This window comes from Alosa pseudoharengus, unplaced genomic scaffold (genome assembly GCF_046254945.1).
Source record: "Alosa pseudoharengus isolate Yale_2024_CS ecotype anadromous, Long Island Sound unplaced genomic scaffold, YU_APseudo_1.1 YU_APseudo_1.1_scf_2, whole genome shotgun sequence".
NCBI classification, from domain to species: Eukaryota; Metazoa; Chordata; class Actinopteri; order Clupeiformes; family Clupeidae; genus Alosa; species Alosa pseudoharengus.
In genome coordinates, this window is record NW_027468663.1 from 23,564,302 (window position 1) to 23,592,224 (window position 27,923).

General features: G+C 44.3%; 1 protein-coding gene across 2 annotated transcripts; it reads left to right on the top strand.

Annotated features, from left to right (window-relative positions):
* The first annotated feature begins 1,609 nt into the window (after positions 1 to 1,609).
* On the top strand, positions 1,610 to 27,731 carry LOC143134114 (G protein-coupled receptor kinase 4-like). Of its 2 annotated transcripts, none has more exons than XM_076294238.1 (14): positions 1,610 to 1,853; positions 3,569 to 3,646; positions 4,424 to 4,524; positions 10,168 to 10,260; positions 11,137 to 11,200; positions 11,512 to 11,652; positions 15,102 to 15,292; positions 16,578 to 16,615; positions 18,579 to 18,668; positions 19,329 to 19,537; positions 22,664 to 22,801; positions 23,259 to 23,396; positions 23,770 to 23,950; positions 24,481 to 27,731. In XM_076294238.1, the coding sequence occupies exons 1-13, from the start codon at positions 1,704 to 1,706 to the stop codon at positions 23,947 to 23,949; spliced, it is 1,611 nt and encodes a 536-aa protein (XP_076150353.1). In that variant the 5' UTR covers positions 1,610 to 1,703; the 3' UTR covers position 23,950; positions 24,481 to 27,731. The 2 variants fall into 2 exon arrangements, with proteins under 2 accessions (XP_076150353.1, XP_076150352.1); XM_076294237.1 differs by having other exon boundaries at positions 23,770 to 23,901.
* The last annotated feature ends 192 nt before the right edge of the window (positions 27,732 to 27,923 follow it).

Genomic DNA, 27,923 nt, shown 5'->3' on the forward strand with positions numbered 1-27,923 from the left:
ACCTTTGAAAGTATTTTATGTAAATATTTGTCTCAATTTTTTTTATGAAGTTTAAACAAGAGCAGATCCCTGGGCAAAGCTCCCGGGTATTGAACGCTGACACTATGTTTGTCTCCTGCTTGCCTACAAGCTCACTGTTAGTTTTGCAGTATAGCTACCCCATATCTACCACCCCCCACCCACCCAACCAAAATTCCCAGACCAGGGATAGGGTTGGTGCTTGGTGATCTCGAAGTGGTATGAGGGTTAGATAATGTTGAAGAAATGACAGCCCTCATTGGCAAACATCCATGACAGTGGTTCATGTCAGTAGAGTCCCGTTTAGAATGCAATGCTTTAGTAATACAGCAGCTCAGCGTTTGTATTCATTATGTTGTATTTGTTGCGTACAGGGTGGAATACAGGGAGTGGATCTCCTCTTCACTGATAGCAGGTGAATGGCCAGTTTGGTGCTTTAGTGGGTGTATCAGGATTGGATGGGTGGGCATGGATCAGGCGTTACAGTGCTCACCTCGCCCAGGGAACTCGTTTAACCATCAGACATCTGCCAGCACACCAGTCAGATCACTTAGCCATCACATTACGGAATTGGTTCAGGAAAAGTATCAAAGTACGGCACACTTTGCGATCATGTGGGTGCGATGCACATGATATTAGCGTCTGTTTCCTGTCTGAGGTAAGTGCAGGGTTGCAGCGGAGAGCAGTGTCTGTTTCTGCAGGGGTCAGGTTCCAGAGCCGGCTCCATTTCCTCCTCTCTCCTGCCCGCTGCTCGCCAGAGCTACAGTTCCAGACCAGTGCACGGCTGGAGTGAAGCCACACACACACACACACACACACACACACACACACACACACACACGCACCCCTCTCCTAATGTCATTGTCTGCCGGTCCGAATGTAAACCATTTGAATCCCATTTCCCTCATAAGAGACAGGAGACCCAGGATGTGCTCCATCAGTAGCTGATAGCATCTTGGGGCCACACACACACACACACACACACACACACACACACACACACACACACACACACACACACACACACATACACACACACACATACACACAGCTCACTGTTAAGCTTTCATATACATGCACAGAAGCTGTAGGGACGGCTCTCCCACCCTTTCAGGGCTAACTATGTGTTGTGGTAGGGCAGGGGCTTTAGAGGTCCCAGTCCAAATATGCTTCTCTGCGCTATCTGCCACGTAATCCGAGCAGGCCCCAGGCCGACGTGTGTTCTCCCCCCGGCTCTCTGTTATTCTTCCATTAGCAGTGTGAATGTCTGCCACTTTGAAAACAAAACAGGAAAAATATGCTGACACACAGAGTAAGTGCTCGACTTCACCGTAAATGGTTCCCATGCATCGTTCCCATATGTATCAGTTTCAACACACACACACACACACACACAGAGAGAGAGAGAGAGAGAGAGAGAGAGAGAGAGAGAGAGAGAGAGAGAGAGAGAGAGAGAGAGAGAGAGAGAGACTGTAGAGCAGGAGTAAAATGAAAGAGCTGATGTGGAATGTGGATGTATGATCCTGGCCTGGCCTACCACCTCCACTGCGTCTGTCTGTCTTCCTCTCTCTGCCCAGCGCTATTCAGATGATCTGTGTCTGTCTTCTGAGAGCTGGGATTGGCAAACAGTGGCCATTAATCACATGAAAAGACAGTTGTGAGATATGTGGTGAGGTGTGCTACTGATGGACTTTCTCCCTCTCTGTCTTTCTCTCCTTCCAGAAAGGGATTACAGTAGCTTGTGTGAGAAGCAGCCAATAGGAAGACTGCTCTTCCGCCAGTACTGCGACACCAGACTGGAGCTGAAACGCTGCATCGAGTTCCACGATGCTGTGGTGAGCTTCATTTCTCTCTCTCTTTCTCTTTTCTCTCTCTCTATCCTCCCATTCTCTCTCTCCCCTTGAGTGTTTTGTCTAAGTTTTATGCTCATTCATTTGTCTTGTTTAGAATGTGTCTTAAAATGCGGCTCTTTCTAGCTTGCACTGCTTCTCTTGATTCCTTGATTATGTTTTTTCTTCTCCTTCATCGTCTTTTTCTTCTTCATCCTCCTCTCCTCCTCCTACCCCTCTCTGTCCTGGCCCTTGCTGGGTCCGTTTCCTGTACTGGTTCCCTGGAGGAAAATGGATTTGCGTCTGGACCCTGGCCCAGAGGCCTTCCAGAGAGCCCCCTCCCTTATTCTCCTCCACATGTGCACTCTCTTTCTCTCTCCTTCTCTCTCTCTCTCTCCCTCACTTACTCTCACACTCACACATACACACACACACACACACACACACACACACACACACACACACACACACACACACACACACACACACCCCACCCAAGGGGACAGCCCCCTCCCGGCCCAAGTGCTCTCCATTATGTCAAACCCACGTCAGAGTCCGAGGCCCCTGGAGGTGTCCGCACTAGGAAAATCAAATCGGCTGAGAAAGAGGAGAGCTTGTTTAATGAAACACACATTACTCAAGACCGTCATTTTGCTCCCTCTCTCTCACTCTCTCGCTCTCTCTCCCTCCCTCTCCCTCCCTCTCTCTCTCTCTCTCTCTCTCTCTCTCTATCTACCTCTCTTCCTCACTCTCACAAAAATGCATGCATACTGACAGTCCCAAAGACAGGCCACATGCATGTGTAAATCCATACTTTTGGTGTGCATAGAGATCAGATTTTTTTTTTCTATAAATAAAATGCTGTGTTGAGAGCAGGCTGTTGATGTTTAGACTCTCTAATGTGACTGTAGCCTCACTCGGTGTTGAGCCTCGCCAACATCCACAACATCTGCTGAAATTGAGTGTGGCATTCTCCACGCCAACAGCCAGAGCTGGGAAGAGTCGCTGCTCAGTATGCAAAACAAAGAAGAGAACCTTTTGGTTGATGAGATCAACCAATGAGATCTTGATATCTTGATTAATAAGCTGGAGCTCTGCTGTTCATCCCTGCAATGCTGTAGGTCTAAGAAAGAAAGACTTTTTTTTTCAGAAATGTTATGGAGTGAAGTCCCTGGGGGAAAGGATGCTTTTTTGTATTTTCAATTATTACTTGCAAGCTTTCTCTTTTGTTTGCCATCTCCACATTCATAATTTGACTGTCAGACCTTGGCGAGGTTTAGTTTGAGATCGAGTCCTAGTTATGATGGCTTCATCTTTATTTCTCATTGTCTCTTGCACTTTCTCCTTTTTTTTCATAATTTTTCCATCGACTTGCAATGGCCTAGTGACCACCTCCTCAAACCTATAGTATAATACTGTGCCCACAATAACAGTACCAATGAGGAAGAGAAAGAGAGGAACACAGTAAAAGAAGAAGAATTAACAGGAGAGAGAGAGAGACAGAGAGAGAGAGAGAGAGAGAGAGGGAAATAGAGATTAAATCGATAAATAAGATAAGATATATCTGTCTAAATCGTTTATACGCATAAAGCTAATGGAGATGTCCAAGAGATTACATGAGGACCTCATGGAGAGATGACTGGTCGAGAGGAAAAAAAGACAATAGAGGCTTGTGTATTTTTAGCATGATGCTAACAGTTCCACTGCCTCCTGCTCCACAGGCGGTCTATCAGCTAGCCCCGGACGAGAAGAGAAGAGACTACGGCTTGAATGTTTTAGACACATACTTTAATAATGGGGTAAGGATCACCGCCTGTCACTGACAATCACCTCACTGACACACACACACACACACACACACACACATTCACATTTTGATTGTACCACACACACACACAGAGCGAGAGAGCAAGACACATAAACAGTCAGACACGCTCTTTCACACAGAAATAAGTTATGCTTATTCACCCCCACCCTACACAACGTAGCACAGCCTAAACTGGATTCATCAAGAATGACCTAATGCAGATAAACCTAATACTTCATGAGTGAGTGGAGTGTTGTATATCAACAGACCTTAGACTGTCTGTTATGTGAGACTGTAACATCTTGGTTTAAAGAAGTTCACTCGAGCGTAACACTGTTTACTGAGCCATCAGTCACACGCACTGTTCTCCGCTTCGCTAGCATAGCCATCGTGGTCATGCTTTGGCAAGTGTGAGCCTGACACCGTAGGGCTGCAGTCACATGCCTGTTGTTACTATGATGGAGAGGAACCAGAGAAATAAGCACAAGTGTGTGTGTGTGTGTGTGTGTGTGTGTGCATCGACATAGTGAACACACAAAGTGCAATATATTTATATAATACACATATATTATACTGTATATTATACTGTATATAAATAAAAATAGAAAGAGTAGCAGCAATGATGTATGTGTGTGTGTGTGTGTGTGTGTGTGTGTGTGTGTCTGTATGTGTGTGTGTCTGTGTGTGTGTGTGTGTGTCGATGTGTGTGTTTGGTGAGTCCAAATGGCTGCCACTTATCAACATGTGCTGTCTGTGTGTTGCCTTGTAGTCTGCGGCCCATCTTCCAGAAATACCTCAGGACGTGGTGGTGGCGTGCAGGGGGCGGCTAGAGGAGAGCCCCTGCAAGGATCTCTTCGAGGACTGTACTAGGTGAGTCACCTGACCTGTTGCCATGGAGACCTTCACACGTCAGGTGCCACTTGAATGGAGAATTGGTCATGTGCGTCTGACTGTCACCTTGGAAAGCACTGTTCCAGTACAGTGGAGCTGTAGCTCACTGGGCCCGTGGTTGGAAGAGTAGCCATTTTAATGATGCTGCTTTGGATGCCAATCATCAGTCCCAATACACAGTTATCTTCTATAGGTGATCAGTCCCAGTATCTTCTATAGGTAATCAGTCCCAATTCACAGTTATCTTCTAAAGGTGATCAGTCCCAATATCCCTATATCTTCCCTTTCAAGAGAGTTCCATTATCAGCATCATAGTTGGCCCCACAAGGCTTCCGTTTTAACATTCCATATGTTATCTTAAAGCAAGGGAAGTAGATTGGGAAACAAATAGAACGTTCAAGCATTGTTTTTGTTTTTATTGTTGAAAGGGTCTATAGGTAATCAGTCCCAATACATAGATATTCAATAGGTAATGAATATCTCACAAAAGGATTGTATTGCATGTCTCCATGGTGGTGGGCAGTTCTCATATGACTGCTATTTATGTCGTGGTCCTTTTGATGCTGTTTATATTGAGAATAAATGCATGTAATGTGTGCAATAAATGTGTTGATATTGGAATATGCTCCTTCTCAGCATATTTTACTGTGATGTTCTAGCCTCCATTGTAATTGTCCTAGCATACGACTAGTGGATTGCTTTTGAATGCTACTCTATGTCACTTTGTCTTGCTTTGGCTTTGGAATTACGGTGACAAACAGGAAAAATATTAATAGACCAGCCTGATGATGTGGGTTGAAATGGAACTAATCACACTAGATCCTACCAACATACACACATTAACCTGGCTTATTTCTGATTGGTACCAATTACTTGTGTACTACTGTTGATCAAATAGTATATTTTTGTGAAGTCCCATTGAAAGGTAGTTGTGTCATAGCTGCGTCTCGATGAAGCCCCCTGGTGTTGTCTGTGTACTCGACGGGGTTGGCTGAGCCATGCGGGGAGGATGGTCATGAGTGGTGTTGGCAGGGCTACTGGATGTCCGGCTCTGGGGCCTTTGAAAGGAGGAACTGGGACTGCGAGACGGGCATCCGGATGCCTGGCATCCAAGGACGTGCCCAAGGGACGAGGAACAGGGCCTCTCTGTTATACTCATCCTTCTCTCTCTCTCTCTCTCTCTCTCTCTCTCTCTCTCTCTCTAAACTGCCTACACACACAAACACAGAGAAAGAGAGACACACAGGCAGACACATACAAACACGCGCACACACACACACACACACACACACACACACACACACATACAAATGTACACTTAGAAACCTGCAGGTGTCCCAAGTGCGGATGTGTGGCAAGGGAACATTACATACACACGCACCCAGCCGAGTTTAGGCTAAGAAGTCTCTCTCTCTCCCTCTCTCTCTCTCCATCTCTCTCTCCTGTCTGATGAGCAAGGACAATGTCCACCATTCAGCCTTTCCCGTGTCATTCCAGTAAAATCACTGTGTAATGACGCTTGAAACGGTGGGAGTCGGACACTGGGGTGGCGTTTGTTTCTCTTTCTCTTCTGGTTACTCTGAATGGCGCTGGCTGGGCCGCCACAGCTGGCCGTGCGTGTTTGGAGTCGGCCAGGGGTCCACTGACCGTTCGAGGGCCTGCAGATGAGCGCTGCAGCTGGTGGCCCCGTGAGCTTTGATCACCACCGTTCCCAGACATGCGTACAGCATTTCGTTTTCCACCACTGTGCTGTTTCCATTGGTGTGTGTTATCCCATAGCCTGACATAGTCAGACTTGATTCTATTGAGAATTTGAGTCTGGTGTCAGTCCATTTGGATTTGATTATGGGACGTGTTTCAGCCAATACAGAGGGAAAATGCCTCTACACACTATTGGACAGACCTAAGCAATCAGAGCAACAACATGTGAATTCTGTAGGGAGAACAGCCATAAACATCCTTCTTCTCGACAAATGCCTTAATCAATACCTTGTAGATGTGATAGCGAAATCTAAACATCTGTCGGAACGTTGCCTATTACCGCCCTCTTACGTGTACAGTATGTGTCACTTAATATTCATTTCTATTCAAACCAAGACGGCGGATTCCTTAAGAAATGCAAGCACCCACACCATAAGTGTATCTAAATTAGCTATGTACCATGACTCTGATGCTGTAAACAGTGTAAGGCTGCGTGTACAAATCCGCTTGGAGCTCCAGTGGAATTTTGATTTCGCAACGAGAATTCTCAGTCTAATCGTTGATGTGCTGTGTGAGTGGGTGGCAATAGGGCACCCACCAGCCCAGCACCAAACTCCGAGCACGGTGAACAAAATCGGATTTTGAAGGCAGTAAATGCTCCCGTTTAGAACCAAACCAGATTTTGTTCAAATCTACACACCTATGGCTACTGAAAAATGTAAGGTCCATTTATCAAATGTTATTTTGAAGTATTGTTTTAGAATTTTCGAACGAAAGGGGCGGAAGTTGGTGCTTTTACTATAGCTTCTCTAGTGGTCATCATCGTATAAAGCCCGCCCAGATGATTTGATTGGTGCAAATCACACTGGTTCTGGCATAGAGGCTTTCTAATGGAGCAACTCCAGACCGAATTTCCCAGACTCAATTTTTGTGGGCAGGGTAAATTCGGGCTAGCTTCCAGGCTAGTTATGCCAGGGTTTTGGAGAGGTGGACATGGCTTGCATATACCACTCAGAAACCTTCAGATGAGCTTTACCCTCTGAATATTTAACATATTTTCTTCCTCTGTTTTGTCTTTCTTGTGAATATGGCATTCCTGCAAAATGCTTGCATGTCTCTTTCTGGCTTTCAGAGAAAGACAATTTCTATTTTTTGTCAGACAGAGAGAGAGAGGCAGGCATGTATTTTAGCACCTTGTTGCGGTTAAAAGGACACGGCAGCTTCAGGAGCAGAGAGACGGTGGTGACACACTCTTGGGAGGAAGTGAAGACGGGCGCCACCCAGAAAGCCGAGAGCACGAAGGCCTAGTCATATCTAGTCATATCCTTACACACACACACACACACACACACACACACACACACACACACACACAGAACCCAACACTTACCGTAAACACATACATTCTTTACTGCAATGCACACTGAGCTGCATAGAGTAATGAAACCACACACTTTATTATGCCCTTTGCATGAGCAGCCATTGGACATCCGTTCCCTGTTCTTAGCACTGCAGGCCTGTGTTGAGCAGGCGTTGGACATGCGTTCCCTGTTCTTAGTTTTAGGTTCATTTAGGGTTGAGAGAGAACTAGGTCAGTAAGGTTCAATTCTGTGGGATGTCCCTCCATTGAAGAATTATGTATGAAATGGCCATTTCTGGACAGCTGCAACAGAGTTTTGCAACTTTTAATGCGTAATGCATAAAGGGAAGTAAAAGCTGAGGTCATTTTGCTGGGCAGGGTCCATTGGTAGTGTCCAGTGAGATATGATAACTGTTGCAGATGTCCTATGAGAGGAGGCAGGGAGGAGTGATGGCAGGATGGGCTGAGTGATGGCCCCCACTGGTCCCCTCCCTGCAGCTGGCCAACAGCACGCACTCTTCCTTCTGTCTTTTCCCCCCTTTTTCTTTCTTGCTTTGTCTTTTTCCTGTGTCTTGAACAAAAGTCACATGTTGATGGTTATGTTGTGTTGTGCTGTGCTGTGCAGACCTGAACTGAGCTGTGCTGTGCACCACCAGACACACTGACCTCTGGCCACATAATAGGTGTGTTGCTTCATCCTTCCCTTTTCTTTTGCTTTTCATTCTCTTCTTCCAAGTCTCTCTCTCTCCCCTCTTCTCTCTCCCCTCCTCTCTCTCTCTCTCTCTCTCTCTCTCTCTCGCTCTCTCTTCTGTCTCAGTGTCTAAGAGGGGACATTTGGTACTTTGAGTGTTTAAGCGTCTTGGCCCAGGGCCCTTAAATCCCTGGTGACTGGTGCTCTTTAGCGTTTCCACCTGGTTGTAAACCAACACGGCTGGGTGTTCCCGCTCCGCACTGGTCCTCCTGTCTGACCACTGCCCACCAGCCTGCAGTGAACACCCTGCCCTGGGGGGCGGAGGTCAACTCGGGGTCACATGGCAAGTACGCTCGAAGCGACACCCAGCCCAGGCGGGGCCCACCATCTCGCAATTGACCCGTGACCTCGCGCGCATCACAAAGCCTTTGAAGTCTGCCATGGTGACCTTGACCTTCACGGGCAGGTTTGAACAGCTCTGGCTGCTGCACACGCCTACACACACGCGCGCACACACACACACACACACACACACACACAGTGCTACGAGGGAGTGCTGATTACAAAAGCATGTTCATTCCTGAGGAAGCAATACCTGCCAGCTTCTTCTCACTAGGAGCAAGAGGAGTACTTCCACTCAGAGAGGTGAACAGGGGGGAAGGGGGTGGAATGCTTTAACCTTTCCTGAAAACACTCTTGGGGTCCTGCTGCTGCTACTGGTGTGTGTGTGTGTGTGTGTGTGTTTGAGAAAAATTAAAGAGCACACGCATGCTAGTGTTACATGGAGAGATGTTGGGTCTAGTGCACTACATATCTCGACACACCCGCACACTCTCTGCCTCCGCCCCCCACCCCCCCCCCCCCCACACACACACACACACACACACACACACACACACACTGTCTCGGTCTGCACTCCCCACCCCCACCCCCACGCGCCTCCTCTGAAATTCACATCAGACGCCCCGTCGGAATGAGGAGCGAGACGCCACTGGAGATCATGATCCATGCTGAGCCCGCTAAGTGAGCAGGAGCGCGAGAGCCCTGTGGACTCTTTGGCCGCTTGTTCGTTCTTCGGTCTCGTTCTTCTATCCTCCTGCTCAACTTCGCTGAAGGAAGGAAGGAATGTAATGACAGAGAAAGAAAGAATTTATCAGTCAGTCTATCTCCCGTGCACTTGATCAGCCAGATTGTCTCAGTATTTCCAGATTTATTTTAAGCTTTCCTGAGAGTTGAATTTACTGGAATGTTCTAGCGTTTTCTTCTCCATTGACATCACTCAAAGACATATTTTGACATATTAGGCATGGCATACACACACACACACACACACACACACACACACACACACACACACAGACAAATTCCTTCTGTTCTTCCTTTCCATCGGTCCTGGGTTTTTTTTCCACTTGTAAAAACTTGGTCTGTTTTTGATGTATCTGTTTCTAATGAAGAACGATTTTTTTGTGATTTCTGGACGCTTCCAGGAAATATTGAAGGTTATTATACTGGAGGGAGCAATGGTAAGCCTACTCCACCTGTTCCTATGTCAACTTTGGCCTTGTGAAAATGCCAGTCATTGAGATGGGCTGAGGGGACGGATAGTGAGGACTCTAAAGAGGTCAGCGAGCCGAGCGGGAGTCCGATTCGAACCAGCCCATCTGCACAATTGATACTTCTGACCGTTTGAGCTGTGTAACATGATAGTCTTGTACTTGATCTTTCAACTTTTGCAGTACTTTCTCAAGTCCTGTTGCTGTCGTCTTTTCCAGTTTCCTAGCACTTCTTATTCGTTCAGTTGCTGTCTGAAGTTTCGTAACACTGGGTTTAACTTTGTTTATTTGTCCCCCCTCCCCTCTTCTTTTTCTAGAATTGTCCGTGAATATCTCAGTGGAGCGCCGTTCTCCGCCTATCAGGAGTCCATCTATTTCTCCCGCTTCCTGCAGTGGAAGTGGCTGGAGAGGTGAGCCATCTTTGCTTTAACTTCTCTCTTATTGGATCAGCACCAGGAACTACATCACAATGGAACCGCAGTGATTGGTTCACAATTATTCACTGCATTTATTAGTCATGAAGCCATTGTTAACTGATTCACAACCACCACACAACCTCAGGTGCAGTCTGCGGTTCCAATCCCATGTATTTTGTCACCAAATTGCCACTGGCGCAGTCGTATGTTACTGCTTGTGCTCAGAAACACTCTAGTGTTAGCAGGCTGCAAACAGTCCTTGCGGAATATGAAACAAACACAGAGGCGGAAGCAATCCCAGCCAATGAACACGTTGCTTCAGTAGCTCCAAAGGGGGGGGGAGTGATTTAATTGACTGGTTAGCTCAATTTGTCCACAACCTGTTGCAAAATTGAATCGCAGACTCTGCCTTTAAGGAAACATGTCATCTTTCATTTTTTGATCCACAATATAACTTCTGACAGGTCTGTTTGGCTGCTCAGTTGTTTTTCAGTCTGTGTACTTCATTAATTTTCAATGCACCAGACCTCAACATAATGAAACATATTTTTCTCCCAAAGCAGAGAGAACATTGGCTTTGCTTGATAAGGAAACACATTTATTAGAAGGGTTGTTTCAATTGCTGTTGTCATATAACTGTGGCAAATAAATGTTTTGCGTAGACTCTCATCATGCACTGAAATATGGCAAGCTGCCTCAAATGTCTAAATCAATACTGAGCTGCTGAAGTGTGTGTGTGTGTGTGTGTGTGTGTGTGTGTGTGTGTGTGTGTGTGTGTGTGGGTGTGTGTGTGGGTGTTTGTGTGTGTGTTTATCACATTGTCTATCAAGGTTCATCTTTGTAATGTTCCATTCCATTTTATCTGTGCAGGCAACCTGTAACCAAAAATACCTTCAGACATTACAGAGTACTAGGAAAAGGTGGATTTGGTGAGGTATGTATGCTGGAACCTTTTTTACAATGTATTACTATTATGTGGTATTACTACTAGTTTGATTCTGTGATATATGACACAAGAGCACATTTGTGTTTGCTAACATAAGACATCATAGCATGGCCAGATTATGGAGTATTTTTTTTTAATAAGATAGTCTTTTACAATACACTGGCATGTGAAGTTGTTGTATTGAAGAGTGAGTTGTCCATTGTTAGTGCAGACATTATCTTTAGAATATCAATCATCTTTAGCAATCTGTGGTGTTCATGCATTAATCTGCAATGAGGAATCTGTCTGTCTGTCTGTAGGTGTGTGCCTGTCAAGTGCGAGCCACTGGTAAGATGTACGCCTGTAAAAAGCTGGAAAAGAAACGAGTAAAGAAGAGAAAAGGTGAAGCCATGGCATTAAACGAAAAGCGCATTTTAGAAAAAGTTAACAGTAGTTTTGTAGTAAGTACTACCCTTTTTTTTCTTCCCTCAATCCAACCTGTATCTCTGTCTCTTGTCTGTGTTGTGTTTCTGTATGTGTGTGAGTGTGTGAGTGCTTTTGTGGCTGTGTTGCACTTATTATGCTCAGCCTGTGTGTGTGTGTGTGTGTGTGTGTGTGATTTGTGATGCAAATGTGTGTGTGTGATGCTAATGTGTTGCTGTTTTGTGTGATGCATTGTTTGTGTTTACCGTATTAAGTCCTCACTCGATTTCACCGGATGAAAAGATAGCAGGCTGACAAAACTGTGACTGCACACAACACAGGATGCCACATGGTAGTGCACTGCACAACATTCATCTTTCTTGTTCAAGGGTTTCCATTTAGTGTATCTCCCTAGCCTAGGCCAGACCCCTGCTTTAGCTCTCCTGCTAGTCTGATGTCCATATTGCTTTGCATACCGGAGCATGGGAACAGGCCAGGGGCAGCACAGTGTTGATTTCTTGCAGTGGTCCGGGAATGAATGGCATGGATGGCCACCACTGGCTGAACACAAGCCGTGCAAATGCAGTGTCAGTCATCAGGCCGAATCATGGGTGTCTTTCTCTTTTTTTTTTCTCCTCCCCTCCCCTCCCTCTCACTCTTCCAGGCCTCCCTTGAAAAAGAGATTTAGGATCTCACTGGGACTCACCTGGTAAAAATAGGATGAATAAAAAATCTAATAAAAATACCAAAACAAACCTCTGTGATGCTCAATTCTCTCTCCCACTATCTCCTTTCCCTGTGAGAGTTCTTTCTCACTCTTTTTTCCAGCTCTTTTTGGTTTGTTGGTTGTATTTGATTGGTGTTCCTGGTATTGTGTAGATCCAGTGGTTACTGTGATTATTTTTCCGTTTGGTTTGAGACTGTGTTTAATCACATGTGGCTTGATGTGTACCTGCCACTCTGGGAGCTCAATTACCCTTCCACAGTGTGTATGTGTGCAGGTGCTGTGTTTGGTTCAGAGTGGTCCTGCGTCTGCCACTGCTCTCTCCTGCATTAACATGCTCACTTCATCACTGAAGTGGACCTGCTCTCACACATACCAACATTCACAGTGTACTTTTTAGATCATAGTAAGTGTGTGTGTGTGTGTGTGTGTGTGTGTGTGTGTGTGGTCTTTTTGATGTGTGTCTGTGTGTGTGGGCGTGCTTTTGTAGAATGTGTAATGTACTTGGGTGCTAGTGCATGTGTGTGTGTGTGTGTGTGTATGCCAGAGGCATAGAAGATAGCTCCTCATAAGCTACTCAACGTATGAGAAGGGCCCTGTTGCCTAGCAACACTGACCAAACAGAGGTAGAGAGTAGAGTCAAGTGCTCTATGACTTCCCCTCTATTCTCTCTCTCTCTCTCACACACTCGCTCACTCACTCACTCACTCACTCACTCACTCACTCACTCTCACACACTCACACACACACACACATTATCTCTCTTTTTTTCATCCTCTATCTGTTTATACATAGTGATGGAGGGCCTCCACAGAAAGGCTAACCTGCCTGTGTCCATTTTGACCGTATGAGACTTCACAGGTTGGCCTGCAATGGCATGTAGATGCAGTGTGTGTGGTTCAGGTGAGACCATGCAGTATCCACTACAGTCATGTGATCGCCAGGAGCCATTTTGAGTGGTCTCCCCTGAAAAACCTGACTCAGAGAGAGAGACAAATAGGGAAAGAGATAGATAGATAGATAGATAGATAGGGGGGAGGGAGATGGAGAGAGAGAGACTTGATGGTGCACAGAAAATTCACTCTCAAGTTAATAATGGAATGAAAAGAGGAGGAGAGGATAAGGCTTTCTTTCTTTCTGTCTCTCTCACCTCTCTCTCTATCATCTCTCTCTCTCAATATTTAAATTATCTTATTTCAGACAGATTTTTTGTTTGCTGAAGATGTTGAATCTTAGTAAAAATTCCAACCATCTTCATAGCAGACCTAAACCATTAGCGGCCGGTCCTTCCACACACATTGTTCCAGAAGCAGCCGGAGTGGTGTTTTAACAGGTGGGGCAGGGCTACTCTGGCCTGAGTCTGAGTGAAGCCGCTTAGAGCTACAGTAGTTAGTTTGATTTATTTGATCGTCTGTGGAGGCTCACGGCGGAGTCTTTCGTTTTATCTTTTGTACGCGGCTCATGTTCTGGCCCCTGCGATGTCGCCCAGGCATGCTGGCCTCTTAAGTCAGGTCGGGCAGCGCGTGCTGTTCTAGTGGACAGTTTTTCCGTTTTGGGAGAGTGGGAAAGAGGCCTTGTGTTCACCGTTAATGACCTAGCACGTTTTTTCCAGACGTGACAGCTCTCCCCTACTCCCCCACCCCGCCAACACAAACAGACGTGCACACACACACACACACGCGCACACACACACACACACACACACACACACACACACACTCACACACACACACATTCATATGGTTGCACTCTCTACCCCGAGGAATTTTCCTTCATTTCTCACAGCTGGTTTTCCATGATTGCTATCATCAGTGAAGTCTCTGCTCGCTGCTGTAGTAGTGAAGGAACATATGGGAGTCCTCCCTGCAGCAGCCATGTCCTGGAACTAAACAAACACTGACGTCCTCAGTGTCACTGACCCTGTGTGTGTGTGTGTGTGTGTCTGTGTGTGTGTTACAGCAGTTTAGTGTCAGTGTGTAACTGAAAGAGATAAAATGCATGTGAGAGATGTGTGTGTGTCCAAAAGAAGCATTATGAGTGTTTGTGTGTGTGTGTCAGAGCAGAATGTGTGTGCATGTGTCAGTGTGTGTGTGTCAGCTTTGTCCTTGCTGTGGAGTGTTATTAGTGTGTAATAGGGCTGTGATCGACCTCATAAATCTTCTTGCCCATCTAGTAGCCTTGGCTTCATATTGCATAAGTCTTGTGTAATATAGCCAGTTGAATAATGTGTTCCTGTGTATTTATTCCCTGTAGTTGTTTGTGGCAGTCTCTCTTGACATCTGATTATGTGATCATCAATTTGTATTCCTTTGATTGTTTCTGAAAAGCCATTCATGCCAAATACTACCGAAAGCCATTAGTAATCTTATGACTGTTAAACACAATAAGGGTTCAACACAATAAGAGTTCAACACAATAAGTAGCCCATCTAGTGACACCTGTAGCACGTCACCCTCTGCTATCGCAGTGTTTTGCAGCCAAGAGGGTTTCCTGTGTTTGTCATGTGTCTGTGTTTGTCATTTGTCAGTTGTTTATACGTGCATTGCCCCTGATTTTGCAATTAAGCAAATATCCCTCCATTGTTTACGCTGTACTTTGTTATGCCCTCGTGGTTACGATGGTTCAATAGCTGAAAGCCAAAGTTTCCTCGTGAAGTTATGAACACAGTTCTGTCTGTCTCTCTCTCTCTCTCTCTCTCTCTCTCTCTCTCTTTCTTTGTCTCACATCTTCCACCAACCCCCCTTCTCCCTGTCTCTCCCCCAGGTTAGTTTAGCGTATGCCTATGAAACCAAGGATGCTCTTTGTCTAGTTTTGACCATAATGAACGGCGGCGATCTGAAGTTCCATATCTACAACATGGGCAACTCAGGCTTCGACGAGCAGCGTGCCATCTTCTACGCCGCCGAGATCTGCTGTGGCTTGGAGGATCTGCACCGGGAAAGGATTATCTACAGGTGCTTACACACGTGTGTGTGTGTGTGTGTGTGTGTGTGTGTGTGTGTGTGTGTGTGTGTGTGTGTGTGTGAGAGAGAGGGAGATTGAGAGTTTCATCTGCCAATAATTTATACACTCTTTAAAACAAATGTGTTGTGTTGTTTTTAACACATCTCTATGTCCAGATAGGGACAACACAGTTTGTGTTGTTTCCAAGACATTCGTTTTAAGAGTGTAGTCATTGATATAACTGTGTCCGTGTGTGGCTCTGCAATTACTGTAATCAGACTGGTAGTGGACCCATCCCAAATGAGAGCAGCATCTTTTAGTCTTCCCCTCACTAGATTCTCTCTCTCCGCTAGCAGTGCTGCATTCTAATTGATAACAGGCTAAAAACAGAACCTTTGCAAAATATACTACTCTTTTAATGATGGTGAACAGTGCAGGAAGGCTATTTTTAGCATGATACAGAGCGGTTGCCTGTATTTATATATGCATATATACCCTGTACTCTCTTGCACATGCAATATTGTACATCAATATGTATGTACACCATCGCCATAGCAGCCAGGCATTCATAGGAGCTGAGCTGGTGGGGCTCTCTGAGTTGTTATCATCTCCTCCTGCGGGTCGTCACAGAAGCTGGGCCTCATATAGTGGCCGTAACATAAACATTTGGGTTCCGCGCCTGTTTCTGTGGGGTGGACAAGAGGCTTTACTCCTCTGTGTTTCTCTCTGTCTACTACTTGTTTTCTGGCTCCTTGCAAATGGGGTCTCAGCACATGCATTAACGTATAAACAACTGACTTTTGTGATGGACCCTCTATACTATAGTATGCCCTATGAGATCCTTTGGGGAAAAAAATTTTGTAGTGTTTGTACTGCTTCAAATTGGGCACTTTAACTTTAACAGTATTAGTGTATATATCAGTATATCAGTGTAACTATATTCTGCGAGTCAATCTTGCGGCCACTTTTTGTATTTGCACAGGACAGTATTAGGATTTCTAGTGAAATGGACCAATGAAGTGGATGTCTGATCTATTCTTTAAACAAAATAAATCAGACTATGTTGCCTAGAGGCAACACCATAGCATAAAGGGTTGGGTATGGATATGTTTTTGTAGCAACAGTATTGTACTGCTATTCTGCTTTTTATTTGAACAGGATGTTTATGAATGTGAATACACTGAACTCAAATCCTGAAAAGCATTATCGAACTTGGTTTAATTATTATGTTTCTCAATGTGTAGAAATACAGACATTATACAGAAACCAACCAAACTTGTTTTTATTCACCTGCAGAGATTTGAAGCCTGAGAATATCCTACTAGATGACCGTGGTAAGATCTCTATTAATTAAACTTCTAGCAACATATTTTTTCTATAAACTTGCAAAGGCGAGTTTGCGGGATCCATAAAGTAACTCCTTCACGGTACAACATGCACTGCCACAGAGGCCAATAAACAACCAAGCCTACCTAATGGCCTCCTTACACCAAACAACTTTGACAAGATTTGGGAAAGATTCTTGAAAGATTGGAGTCTTTTGAGTAAAGCTTGAATGGGGGGCATTAGTTAAAAGACTACAATCTTTCAAGAATCTTTCCCAAATCTTGTCAAAGTTGTTTGCTGTAAGGTGGCCATTAAATTGCACAAGAGGACGTGAGACAACAACAATACACAACTGACTGGTGGCAGTCGCAAACGCGCTGCCTGTTGCACCTGGGATCTGTAAAGGTCCTCCTTCATGGTACACCATGTGCTAGTAGCTTGAATGCCTAACCAAAGGACCGTGTAGGGGAAAAAACACATCAATAACAGAGCAGTCTTTGTGCGCAATAATTTAGCAAAACACCTTCCTTCACTGGTGTTTTGCTGAATTAGGCCCACAGCACCCCAAGAAGGCTACACAATACGTAGTGTCTGTCATCCCTAACCCACCCCATTCTACAGGCATGATGGGTTGGGACATGTTACAAACAGAGACATCAACAAATACTACTCCAGAAAAACACATGTTCACATATTTCTGAGGCAATTCAGGTCATAACATGACCCCAAGTAGCCTGTGAGCATGTCAGTCATAACCATTGCCTTTTCAGCAGCCTCAGACAAGTCCTTAGCTCTTTTCAGTGATCGTCCTCCAAATCCCAAATCTAAGTGAAGTGTTCTGGCTGAGTTTGTTTCAAAGCTTCTTACACCTATTTTCACTGGTCTTATGTGTGCTTGCCAGTCTTGTTCCCTCCTTGGTTTTGTAATCAGTTCTGCCCACTTTAACTTTTCCTTTCAAAGGCTTCCTCCATTGCATCTTCAAAGGGAATAGTTAGCTCAACGAAGTAAATGTGCTCACACTCGGAATACAACACTAAAGTAGTCACAACAATACACCATGGAACTAACAGTTGCCTTCCGATATCCACCAGGAGTTTCCAATCCTGTGTTTTGTCCATCTTCCTGTATTGCTTGGATTTGCCTGCTGGCCAGTTTTCTGTGCCTCTTGCACAAAATAAATTCCACTGTCCCTGTCACAAACCGGCAGAGTTAACCTCAACTCTCTTATTCTCAAGCAAGCACAGCAGTGATTATAAAACCCGATTAGGTCTCCAGGTGTAGCGGCCCTGAGTTAAACTAGTTTTACAACCGGACAGAATGTGCTTTTAAGAGCCATGGCCCGTACATAGCTTGCAGCTGCCTTCCTCACCAACCCATTAACTGAGGTTCTGTGTTCTGAGTTGGAAGAACGTCGTAAGTGGCTCCTACGATGAATAAAGCATACATGGCCCATAGTGTTCTCCAGCTGATCTTCACAACATTCCAATTGTTCATCTGTTGCCCTGGTTCCACTTCAGACACCACTGTCAATTGTCTGGTTTCCTCCTCACGAACAAATGCAGCAGTTGCGACAAACTGGGGCAGTGGTAGTGTAGTGGCTAAGGATTTGGGCTAGCATGCAGTAGCCTGAAAAGTTGTGGGTTCCACCGTTGTGCCCTTGAGCAAAGCACTTAACCCTGAGTTGCTCTGGGGAGAATGGCCCTTGTAATATGTAACATGTGTAAGTCACTTTGGATAAAAGTGTCTGCTAAATGAATACATGTAAATGTGGTTCCCCTTTGTCTCTTCTCCTCTGCTGTAGCCTTACTATGATTTTCAGTTAGCGCTTATCCTTTTTATGTGTCAGTAATGTGTCCAGCTCTAATCTGGCTATCCTCACTCAGCCTCTCTCTCTCTCTCTCTCTCTCTCTCTCTCTCTCTCTCTCTCTCTCTCTCTCTCTCTCATGTGGTGGTCCTCCTCTCCTGCTGCAGGGCACATTCGGATCTCTGACCTCGGCCTGGCTGTCCAGATTCCAGAGGCAGAAACGATAAGGGGGAGGGTGGGCACGGTGGGCTACATGGGTAAGCCTTCCTCCAACTCCAACTCCCACACTGAGCAAACAACTCCACTCAACATGGCTGCTAAGCTGTCTGTAAAATATGTGCACTGGTTTAATTGAAATAGACATTTAATTTCCTTTCTTGAAAAAAGACACTTGTAGCTTGCAACATAATTACCATAAACAAATTACTTGACTTGGAATAAGTTGATCTTTGATCATTAGGCCTATTGTAGAATGCTACTCACTGCTATGTGTCAAGTGACAGAAGGCAACAACGTTTTGTACAAAGGAAGGAAGAGATATTTGTGAAGTGATATTTCAAGAAAGCTTTGTAGTGATGTTCGGCTTTTGCATTGCACCACAACATGTAGATGATTTAGCTGAGTGTTGGCCTGTATATAGGTCGGGTGATCCACTCCTTCACTCCATTAGGGCACTATAGTGAAAACGTCTATGGTGATTATTCACTCCATAGGACATTATAGTGAAAACATCTATGGTGATTATTCACTCCATAGGACACTATAGTGAAAACCTATATGGTGATTATTCACTCACTATACAGTGCACTATATTGTGGATGAGTGAATCTCTGAAAAGCAGGCTTGGTGATTGTTGTCTTTACCAATAGTCCTCCACTGTGCTGACTCTTGACCTTTGACCTTTGACCTTTGGGCAGCCCCAGAGGTGATCCAGAATGAGAGCTACACCTTCAGCCCGGACTGGTGGGGGCTGGGCTGCCTGATCTTCGAGATGATCCAGGGCCAGTCACCGTTCCGTCGCCGCAAGGAGCGGGTGAAGCGCGAGGAGGTGGACCGTCGGGTGCGCGAGGACCAGGAGGAGTACTCAGACAAGTTCTCCGAGGAGGCCAAGGACATCTGCCGAAAGGTGAGGAGGCGGCCTGCCCCAATACAGGGACACATTTCCTGATGCTTTGCTTTTCTGTCTTCACCAAATTGCTGCAATTCTTGCTGTAACTCTTTAAAGGAACACCCCATCCTAAGCTAAAAAGGAGCTAACTGGTCTAACCCATTTTCTGTGAATTATGCTAAGCTAGGCAAACAGTGTCAGACTGGGTTACTACACGCGTAGAGAAGAGAGGGGTATGTATTCTCTTCATCTAACTCTGAGGTAGCTGGCAAATAAGCTGATTTCCCCAAAAGTTGGCATGTTCCTTTAAATATGAAGTGCATTGAGACTACCTGTAGACCCTCACACATGCCTTCCTGAGTTTGATTTTGTTAGCATAGGGCACTCGGGGCCACAGGCACGGTGCAGACCAGAAGCAGAGAAAACGATGGGAAGTCAATGCTATGACCTGTCGGCAGGGAATCTTATCTAGTTTCCCTTCATTGAGAGACTCTTAACATTAGCTCCATCTTTGCGCTGAGTGGACAAAATGTGGTCTAAATGACCTTGGCGTCCCCAAACTAAATGCGGGGTTAGGGTCAGCGTTCAACCCCATGTGAAAATGGTAGGAGCCACTTGCTCAGTGCACGGGATTAGAATCGGCCCAAAACATGATCACATGCCAACGAAAACAACATTAAAATCGGCTCTTGAATTGTCAGACCACCAGAGAGCTAAATTTAACTCTGGTTCCCAAAACATATTGTTGTGATAAAACATAGCGACTCTTCCCTTCACAAACAAATGACACGGCAACATACCATGCTCCTCCTCTTTATCAGCGTGCCCTATCTGTGACCTCATCATTGCTGCAGATGACCATAAAGCAGCCTTTGAAGTAAATAGAGTATCGTTTTGTTTCACTTACAGTATCTCATAATGTGGGTCATAGACAAGCCAAGGGTATCTTACACAACTAGCATACACACACACACACGCAAAACACATACATACACAAACAAAACACATACACACACACACACATACACACACACACACTCAAATAGAACTGTGTCTGCTTTGTGGAAGCGGAACCAAGAATGCATCAGTGGGAACCAGATTTATATTGTCCCCATAATGCAGTAGAGTGGACCAGTCTCATGATATAATACTCTCTGAGCTAGAGAACGGAAGAACATGACGGTGAAAGCGAAGCCGCAGAGATGGGTTGGAATAGCGCCATTCCCTATTTAGAGACATGTACATTGTGTGAACAGCCAGCATTTGAAAAGAAGAGAAAGTACAAGAACAAACCACAACAGGGTGAGAAAGAGGATGAGCGCAAACTAGCTCAAGTGACCCCTCAACAAGTCCTCTCTGTTAAAGTGACGAGGCAGGGGAGGAGCGGCTGGTTTATGTGATTTTGTGTGTGTGCGCGTGTTTGTGCGTGCGTGCGTGCGTGTTTGTAGGGTTTTAGGGGCAATGGCTCCGTACTGTGCTCTGTATAACAACATGGAATATTCTGACCTTGGGTTCAGTGCAACAAAAGCTCCCTCTGGGATGGCCTCTGACTTTGTAGTGATTCTACTGATTGATATCCTTTGAATAGAATAAAGCCGGAACAAAAGAGCAAAACTGTGTGTGTGAGAGAGAGAGAGAGAGAGAGAGAGTGTGTGCGTGCATGTACTAGATCTTGGTGTTGTTTCATGTAGAATCTTGTTAAATGATGTATGGCCTCCCTATATGACACTCAAATCAGAATATTGATTTTGCAATGATTTAGCAGCAAAGAAGGGGAGATTTCTAGACATTATTGTGGAATCTAGCATAAATTATTTAGTTCTGCCTCACCAAAACGAACTTCTTAAATGCTGCCCCAGAGCCGTGTTGTCATTAATGTGTTGTTGTTTTGATCTATACTTGGTATGTTTTTTTGGTAGCAAAAACTTGATAGTTGTTTGTCCAGGATTGTCTGTTCTATCAACATTATCTGTTTCAGTTTGCAACACTAAAATGTTCACAGTTTTCTGGTAGTTGTTGTTCAATTCAGCCATGGTTGAATCATGGATCAATGGTGACTGCATTATGTGTGAAAGCATATCGCTCCAAATGGTCCCACTAATTTCACTTCCAGTGGCGTGCTCTGATGCTTTAAGCTGTTTCCACGCTTGAAAGCCTTTGGAAGATGGCTCTGCTTTGTTGTCCAAATGACATCATCATGCGCAACATCCTGTCTCAGACATCCTCAACAATGGAATGTGAGCCAGCGCGTTCCCTTCCTTGAGAGTTCCCAGAGCTGGAGCGAGTCCTTCATTGCATTCTTGCCAGATTTACAGCTCTGTTAATACTGATGTTGTGTTTAGCACTCCACTGTCTTTCCTGAACCCAAACTCATTAGCTAACCCTTATGAGGTACGGATCTGAGTCTAGCATTAAAAAAAAGTCACACATTCCCAGTGTTTCCAAAAATAAATCACTAAATAAAGCACAGAATTTAAGAGGAAAGCCGTGAGAGAGACATATTTAGACCAGTGGTAGTGACACAGCATACTGACAGAGATGGACTGCAGAGATGCTACTGGAGCACAAATCAGCCAGGCAGGCAGGCAGACAGGCCAGTAAGGCTGACTGTAGTTAGCGGGGCCAAGGCGGGTCTGCTGGTCTATGATGAGATTTATACAGCCTCTTAATTGGGAATAGTGAGGGGGTCAGCCCCAAGGAGACCAAGAGCACTGACGCTTACATAAAGCTGTCAGAAGAGAACTGGGATTAGAATCACACCGAGTGCAACTGTATTTTACCTCGAGAGCCACACATTGGAGACTAGCTGTAGCACACTTTCCGTCTCTCGTATGCTTTCACAGGTATGCTCTTTGTTCTCTCTCTCTCACACTCACTCTCTCTCTCACACACACACACACGGTGTTGTGATTTAAGTTAGTACTAGCTAACTAGCTTTGTCATTGTTGAGTTGTTGGGTATCATAACATCTGCTCAGCCACAGAGGCCCCTGCAGACAACCAGAAAGCAGTACTCCAACAATGCCCAGCCATGGAAGAAATGAAACTCATTTGCTCATGCATGGTGGTCTCTGCTTCCCACCGTACTTCCTGTTTTGATCACAGTGTGTGTGTGTGTGTATGTGTGTGTGTGTTTTCATCGCAGCTGCTTGCAAAGGACCCCAAGGAGCGTCTGGGTTCCCAGGGTGGGGGTGCAACAGAGGTGAAGCAGCATACCATTTTCAGGAACATCAACTTCAAGAGGCTGGAGGCTAACATACTGGACCCTCCCTTCTGCCCCGACGTGAGTAATCCGCAGTCTCTCTCTCTCTTTCTCTCTCTCTCTCTCTGTCTGTCTCTCTCTCTCTTAAAGTAACACAATGTAGGAATTCACCTTTTTTGTCAAATTTCAACACACCCATTTATCACTAAGGGAATATCTAAGTCATCATGAACTGACAAATAGGTTCATGTGCCCGGTCAGACCAACAACAAGCTACATAGTGCAATATGAGGTGTTCTTGGCGCACATTTTTATTGGCAGAGATACAGTTCTGCTTATTGTAAGTCTACCTTTCAGGAACATGAACATTATTTTAAGGTAAGAGAACTACATTGTGTTGCTTTAAGAAATGCCTAGAGTACAAGTTAAACTAAAGGGAAAACATATCCCTATACGCTAGAAACTGTACTACAACACCCACTAGACATTTGTGGATTGAGTTTGGAATTGAGAATTGCTGCTGTTTCTTTTTTCACAGCCCAGAGCAGTCTATTGCAAGGATGTTCTGGACATTGAACAGTTCTCCACTGTCAAAGGCGTCAACCTTGACCCCACGGACGATGACTTCTACCACAAGTTTGTCACGGGGAGTGTCTCCATCCCCTGGCAGAATGAGGTATTGCACATGTGGGAGAAAGCAATTGAAATGGGCATGAATCAGGATTGCTTGTGTGTGTGTGTGTGTGTGTGTGTGTGTGTGTGTGTGTGTGTGCATTCACACACAGAGACACAAAACACTCAAAGAGACATACACACTTTGGGTTAGGTCTATCCGTGCATGCATTTTGATATTTGAAGCTACTTAGCAAATGGCTCAGCAAGTCTTTAAATTATAGGATGTAGCATGGGAATTTGATCTTAAGTGTTGATTTGATGAAAGTGTATTTGCAAACAAACTGTGTGTGTGTGTGTGTGTGTGCACGCACGCACCTTTGTTTTCATACATGTTTTTGTGTTCATACATAATTTTCATTGTGTGTGTCTGACAGATGATTGAGATGGAATGCTTCAAAGAGATCAACGTGTATGAAACCGATGGTGTCCTGTGCTCGGACCTGGATGTGAACAGGCCCAACCCGCCGCCGAAGCGAGGCTTCTTCTACCGCCTGTTTAGAAGAGAGGCAAGTGCTAGCGCCGCATCGGCCACCGTTCGTGGGGGAGGGGGTTAAGGTATCTCTCCTTCTGCCTCTCTTCCTTAGCCATCACCTCCTCACTGACCCATCCGCTCACTCACTGCTGTGTGTGTGTGTGTGTGTATCGCCATGGTGAAGACACCCCATAATCTGCTTATTTGCCCGTTTACATTGTACTAACCTTTCTCCTTCCTGGAGGTTTTTTGGCTCAGTGCTCTTCACCAGTTAGTCTCATGTGCTGGCTCTCATCAGGCACAGTTCAGTGGCCATTCCATTCCACAGCAGTCTCCCGTGAGGATCACGTGGGCAACATCGTCATTTTTTTCCCCTTTCGATAATCGCCTCTTTTCATTCTCACCTCATCTTTGCCTATTTTTTTGTATGTTCTTGTTCTTGTTCTCGTCCAATATTGTTCACTAACTTGAGTCTGTCCCTGCACGGTGTTTGTGTGTGTGTCTGTCCGAGCTGTGTGTTGAACAGCAGCATCTGTTTTGCTGTGTGCTTTGGGCGTGTTTTGCGGGGGACAACCAGCTGCCCCTCCCTGACGGTCTGTGTTTCGGCCCACAGGTGTGTTTTAAGAGCAGCTACAGTGAAGAGGACGAGGAGCCCTCACGTCTTTAAACCACTCCTTTGCCCTAGCTCCACCCCCATTGGTCAGCTGCCAGTCAGAAAGCAGATCTTACAAACTCCATGAATGTTAAACTAACTGTATTTATGAATTGTAACAAAAGTGTATTATAATTAAAGAAAAAAGTATGAGTTTAAAGATTTTGTACATTTGTACTTGAATTATGTCTAGATGTATATTTTCACTAAAGGTTGTATTGTACAAAAAGCCATATAAGTACCACTTGAATGCATACATAGCATTGTTTTCTTTTATCATTTTGGAATGAGTATGAACATGTGTATTTAAGGAGATTTTTTTTAATGAAGCACAGTATGGTATTCATTAACTTTTTTTTATTTTCAAGGTAGCATCTGGCCTTTTGTTTGTATGGTCTTTTCTGTCTGTACTGCTTTTAGTTCATGTATAGTTTTTCTTCTGACATTTGCCTGCACCAAGCTGCAAATTGATTTGCCAATTAAGCCTGAATGGGTCAGATGTAACATGTTATAAATGCCCAATTAAGGCAAATGCATTTTAAGGGAGTAAATGCATTTTCCCTGCTACATTCTTTATGGTCATAGAGTTAGTATTTGGTCATCTTGGTCAAAGAGCTGTTTTAAGTAGACGTTTATTGCAAGCAACAAAATATTGAATGATTCAATTGTCTTTTTTTTCTTCACCAACTCTTTTTTTTTTTTTTATCTAATCTTGCCTCATTATAACATTCATTTCCATTTGTAGGAAGCACAGGAGACTTGTCTGTTTAGACATACCCCATGTTACTGTGGAGGTGTATGACTGTAGAGATAACATCAGTTTTCAAGGACCATTCTAGTAGTTCAGATTAGGAAAAGAAAAGCATAAGTATCGGAGAGAGAGGAGTGTAATGCTGCATGGCTGGCAAATGTATAATCAGATGCAAGGTCAATGCACGCAATTTGACACCCATGCTCATTGCAGACATATAACTATAGTCCATGGACACTGTGCAGAGAGTCATTGGGTTGTGTCTATCCTCTTGAAATATTTGATGATCCTCTTCAATTTAACATTCCAAATATCCACAGATATGCTAAAGGGTACTTACGACGAGTGTCTTTTCTGTATGTGCGTGTGCTAGTTCAGAAACTGACTCAAGAATGTTCATGCCTTAAACTAAAAGCTGGAGATCCATTACTGAGTAGATCTCCTCTGTGCGTATTCTCTTTTACGCTGGAAAAGAGCGAGATCGTTTAGCTTATTTACAGGTCATTGTGCATTGATTGTTGTCATTGTGCATGATATAGATATTAGGTAGTCGAGTTGAAATTTTATATTCTGTCTTGAGACCTCATCCTACATATTAGCCAAAAACGCGTGCTATGCACACCTAGTCACACAACATGTCTGGACTACCTTTTATAAATGTTTATGGGTCTTTTTTTTAAAGTGCTGTTGCTTCCCTACCCCTCCATGAGAGGCTGATGAATTTCATCACTGAGAGAGGTCTTTGGGAAAGCCATTTGACCCTGTTATACTCACAATCCCCATCAAAGCTACAGTACACTGAGGCTAGGTTTGACTTTACATTCCCTGTACATTCCCTTAGAATATCCTTCACCTTTTTTTTTTTTTTTTTTTTTAAATATATAGCCTGTTTCAGATCAGGGTCGGTCTCTTAGTCGTACCTGCTAGACAAACCTCTGCCTGGTCCCTCATAGCCCTTCTTCCTCCAGTTCCTTTGCCTTCTGTCCTTCTCCCACTGATCCAGTTGTGTAATATAGGTGTTGTGGGATAAAGGCCTGTGAGTGAGTTCACTTACCACATATTCACCATGAGAGATGCTGAGAGACTCGTATACCGGACACAAACTAATCTGAAAAGCTAAATTTGCCTTCTCTTTGGACTTGTAGAACACAGGAAACGTGAGCTTATAATCACAATTGTGTTTTGTTTTTTTTCAATGGCTTATGCTCAAGTAAATCTACCATCCCGATGCCCGACTATTCATATTTGTTAAGTGGTTCAAATGTAAGTAGGAGGGGGAACTCTAAATTGTTGAAGCTTCTTCTTGAGCAGGACCTGATGCTGACTTAGTTATCACTCATGAGCATGACAGCGCACACAAATGCTTACATTTCTTGGATTAAACTTTTGTTTTTCCTTTTGAAAAGTCTATGTAATATAATTTTAATGCTGTGAAAAATCAGAGACATTTATAACTTTTTTTTTTCTTTCTCTAGTTTAATCATGTGTGCATGTCGTACTGTATTAATGTCATCCAACTTGGGGATGGCCCGGCCTCTTGCAGTGGGGCTCTCCGGCTACCTTGCTTGTAAATAAACCCTGGGTTAATGACAGAGACAGTTGTTCTGGAGTAAGCTGTTGAAAAGTGTGTGAAAGTTCTCGTGTCATTGAGGATGCACGTCTTCTCCCTTGGAGTCACCGCTGGACTCCAACTAAGTCCCATTCAAACACCATATGTGCATTGGGACCTGTGAAGATCTCTACGTGCTTTCACAATGTTCATGGAAGATTTTGCTTATGAGAGGGGCACTGTGTGATGAGGGGAAATGTGTGTGTGTGTGTGTGTGTATAAAAATATTAAAAAAAGTAAAAAACAACAAAAATACCAACTTCATGTGAACTTCACAAAGAAACACAATTGAGCTTTAAGATCCAACCATTGTGGTGTAGAGCATTCCATATTTACACCTATTTAGTACTTAATGCTGCTCTATAGCTGCTCGCTGCTTCCCCAACTGTTGTCTGCAGGGTGGCCTGACTCACCTGTCGATCATTACTCTGCTTCCATTGTTACATCATTCAGAATGCTGTAGTGAAGACACATCTCTGTCCTTCCTTCTAGTTAAGCTCACAAGCATTGCATTACAAACATGAGAATAATTCTCAGGTTTTTTTTTTATGTTCCTTTTCAATCGCTTCCATCAAAGTCTAATGTATCATCAAAGGGAAAAATATCATCACTGTTTATAAGAACACATTAAAGTTTAGCCTTTGACATATGTGCCAATTATCAGCTTCTGTATATTCCTCATATCCTTTTTTCCCTTCCAACAAATTACATCAGCTTATTCTTATGTCCCCACACTTTGTCAGCAAGGAAGTCTGGCTTTATACCTGTTTGAATGTGTGCACAAAGTGTATTTTAATGTCTGTTAAAATAATGAAGATGATGATAATAAAAAAGGTGAATTTATCAAGCATGTATCGGTTGTACAATTCAGGTTCCTTGTCTGTAAACAGTTATCCGGGGCCAACATTTCAGAATTGTTGGTTGATATACCCATATCTACACAAGGAGAGCAGTTGGATTTTTATTTTGTAGTTGTACAGTAATGTCTCAACCACTGCAGTCAATGTAATTCTTGTTCTATCACTGGGTGTTGTACCATATCTG

Excerpts from the sequence above, each read along its gene's own strand:
- LOC143134114 (XM_076294237.1), top strand. The coding sequence starts at position 1,704 with ATGGACTTTCTCCCTCTCTGTCTTTCTCTCCTTCCAGAAAGGGATTAC. Across the intron at positions 1,854-3,568 it reads TCGAGTTCCACGATGCTGTG|GCGGTCTATCAGCTAGCCCC; the intron begins GTGAGCTTCATT and ends CCTGCTCCACAG. Across the intron at positions 16,616-18,578 it reads TATCCTACTAGATGACCGTG|GGCACATTCGGATCTCTGAC; the intron begins GTAAGATCTCTA and ends CTCCTGCTGCAG.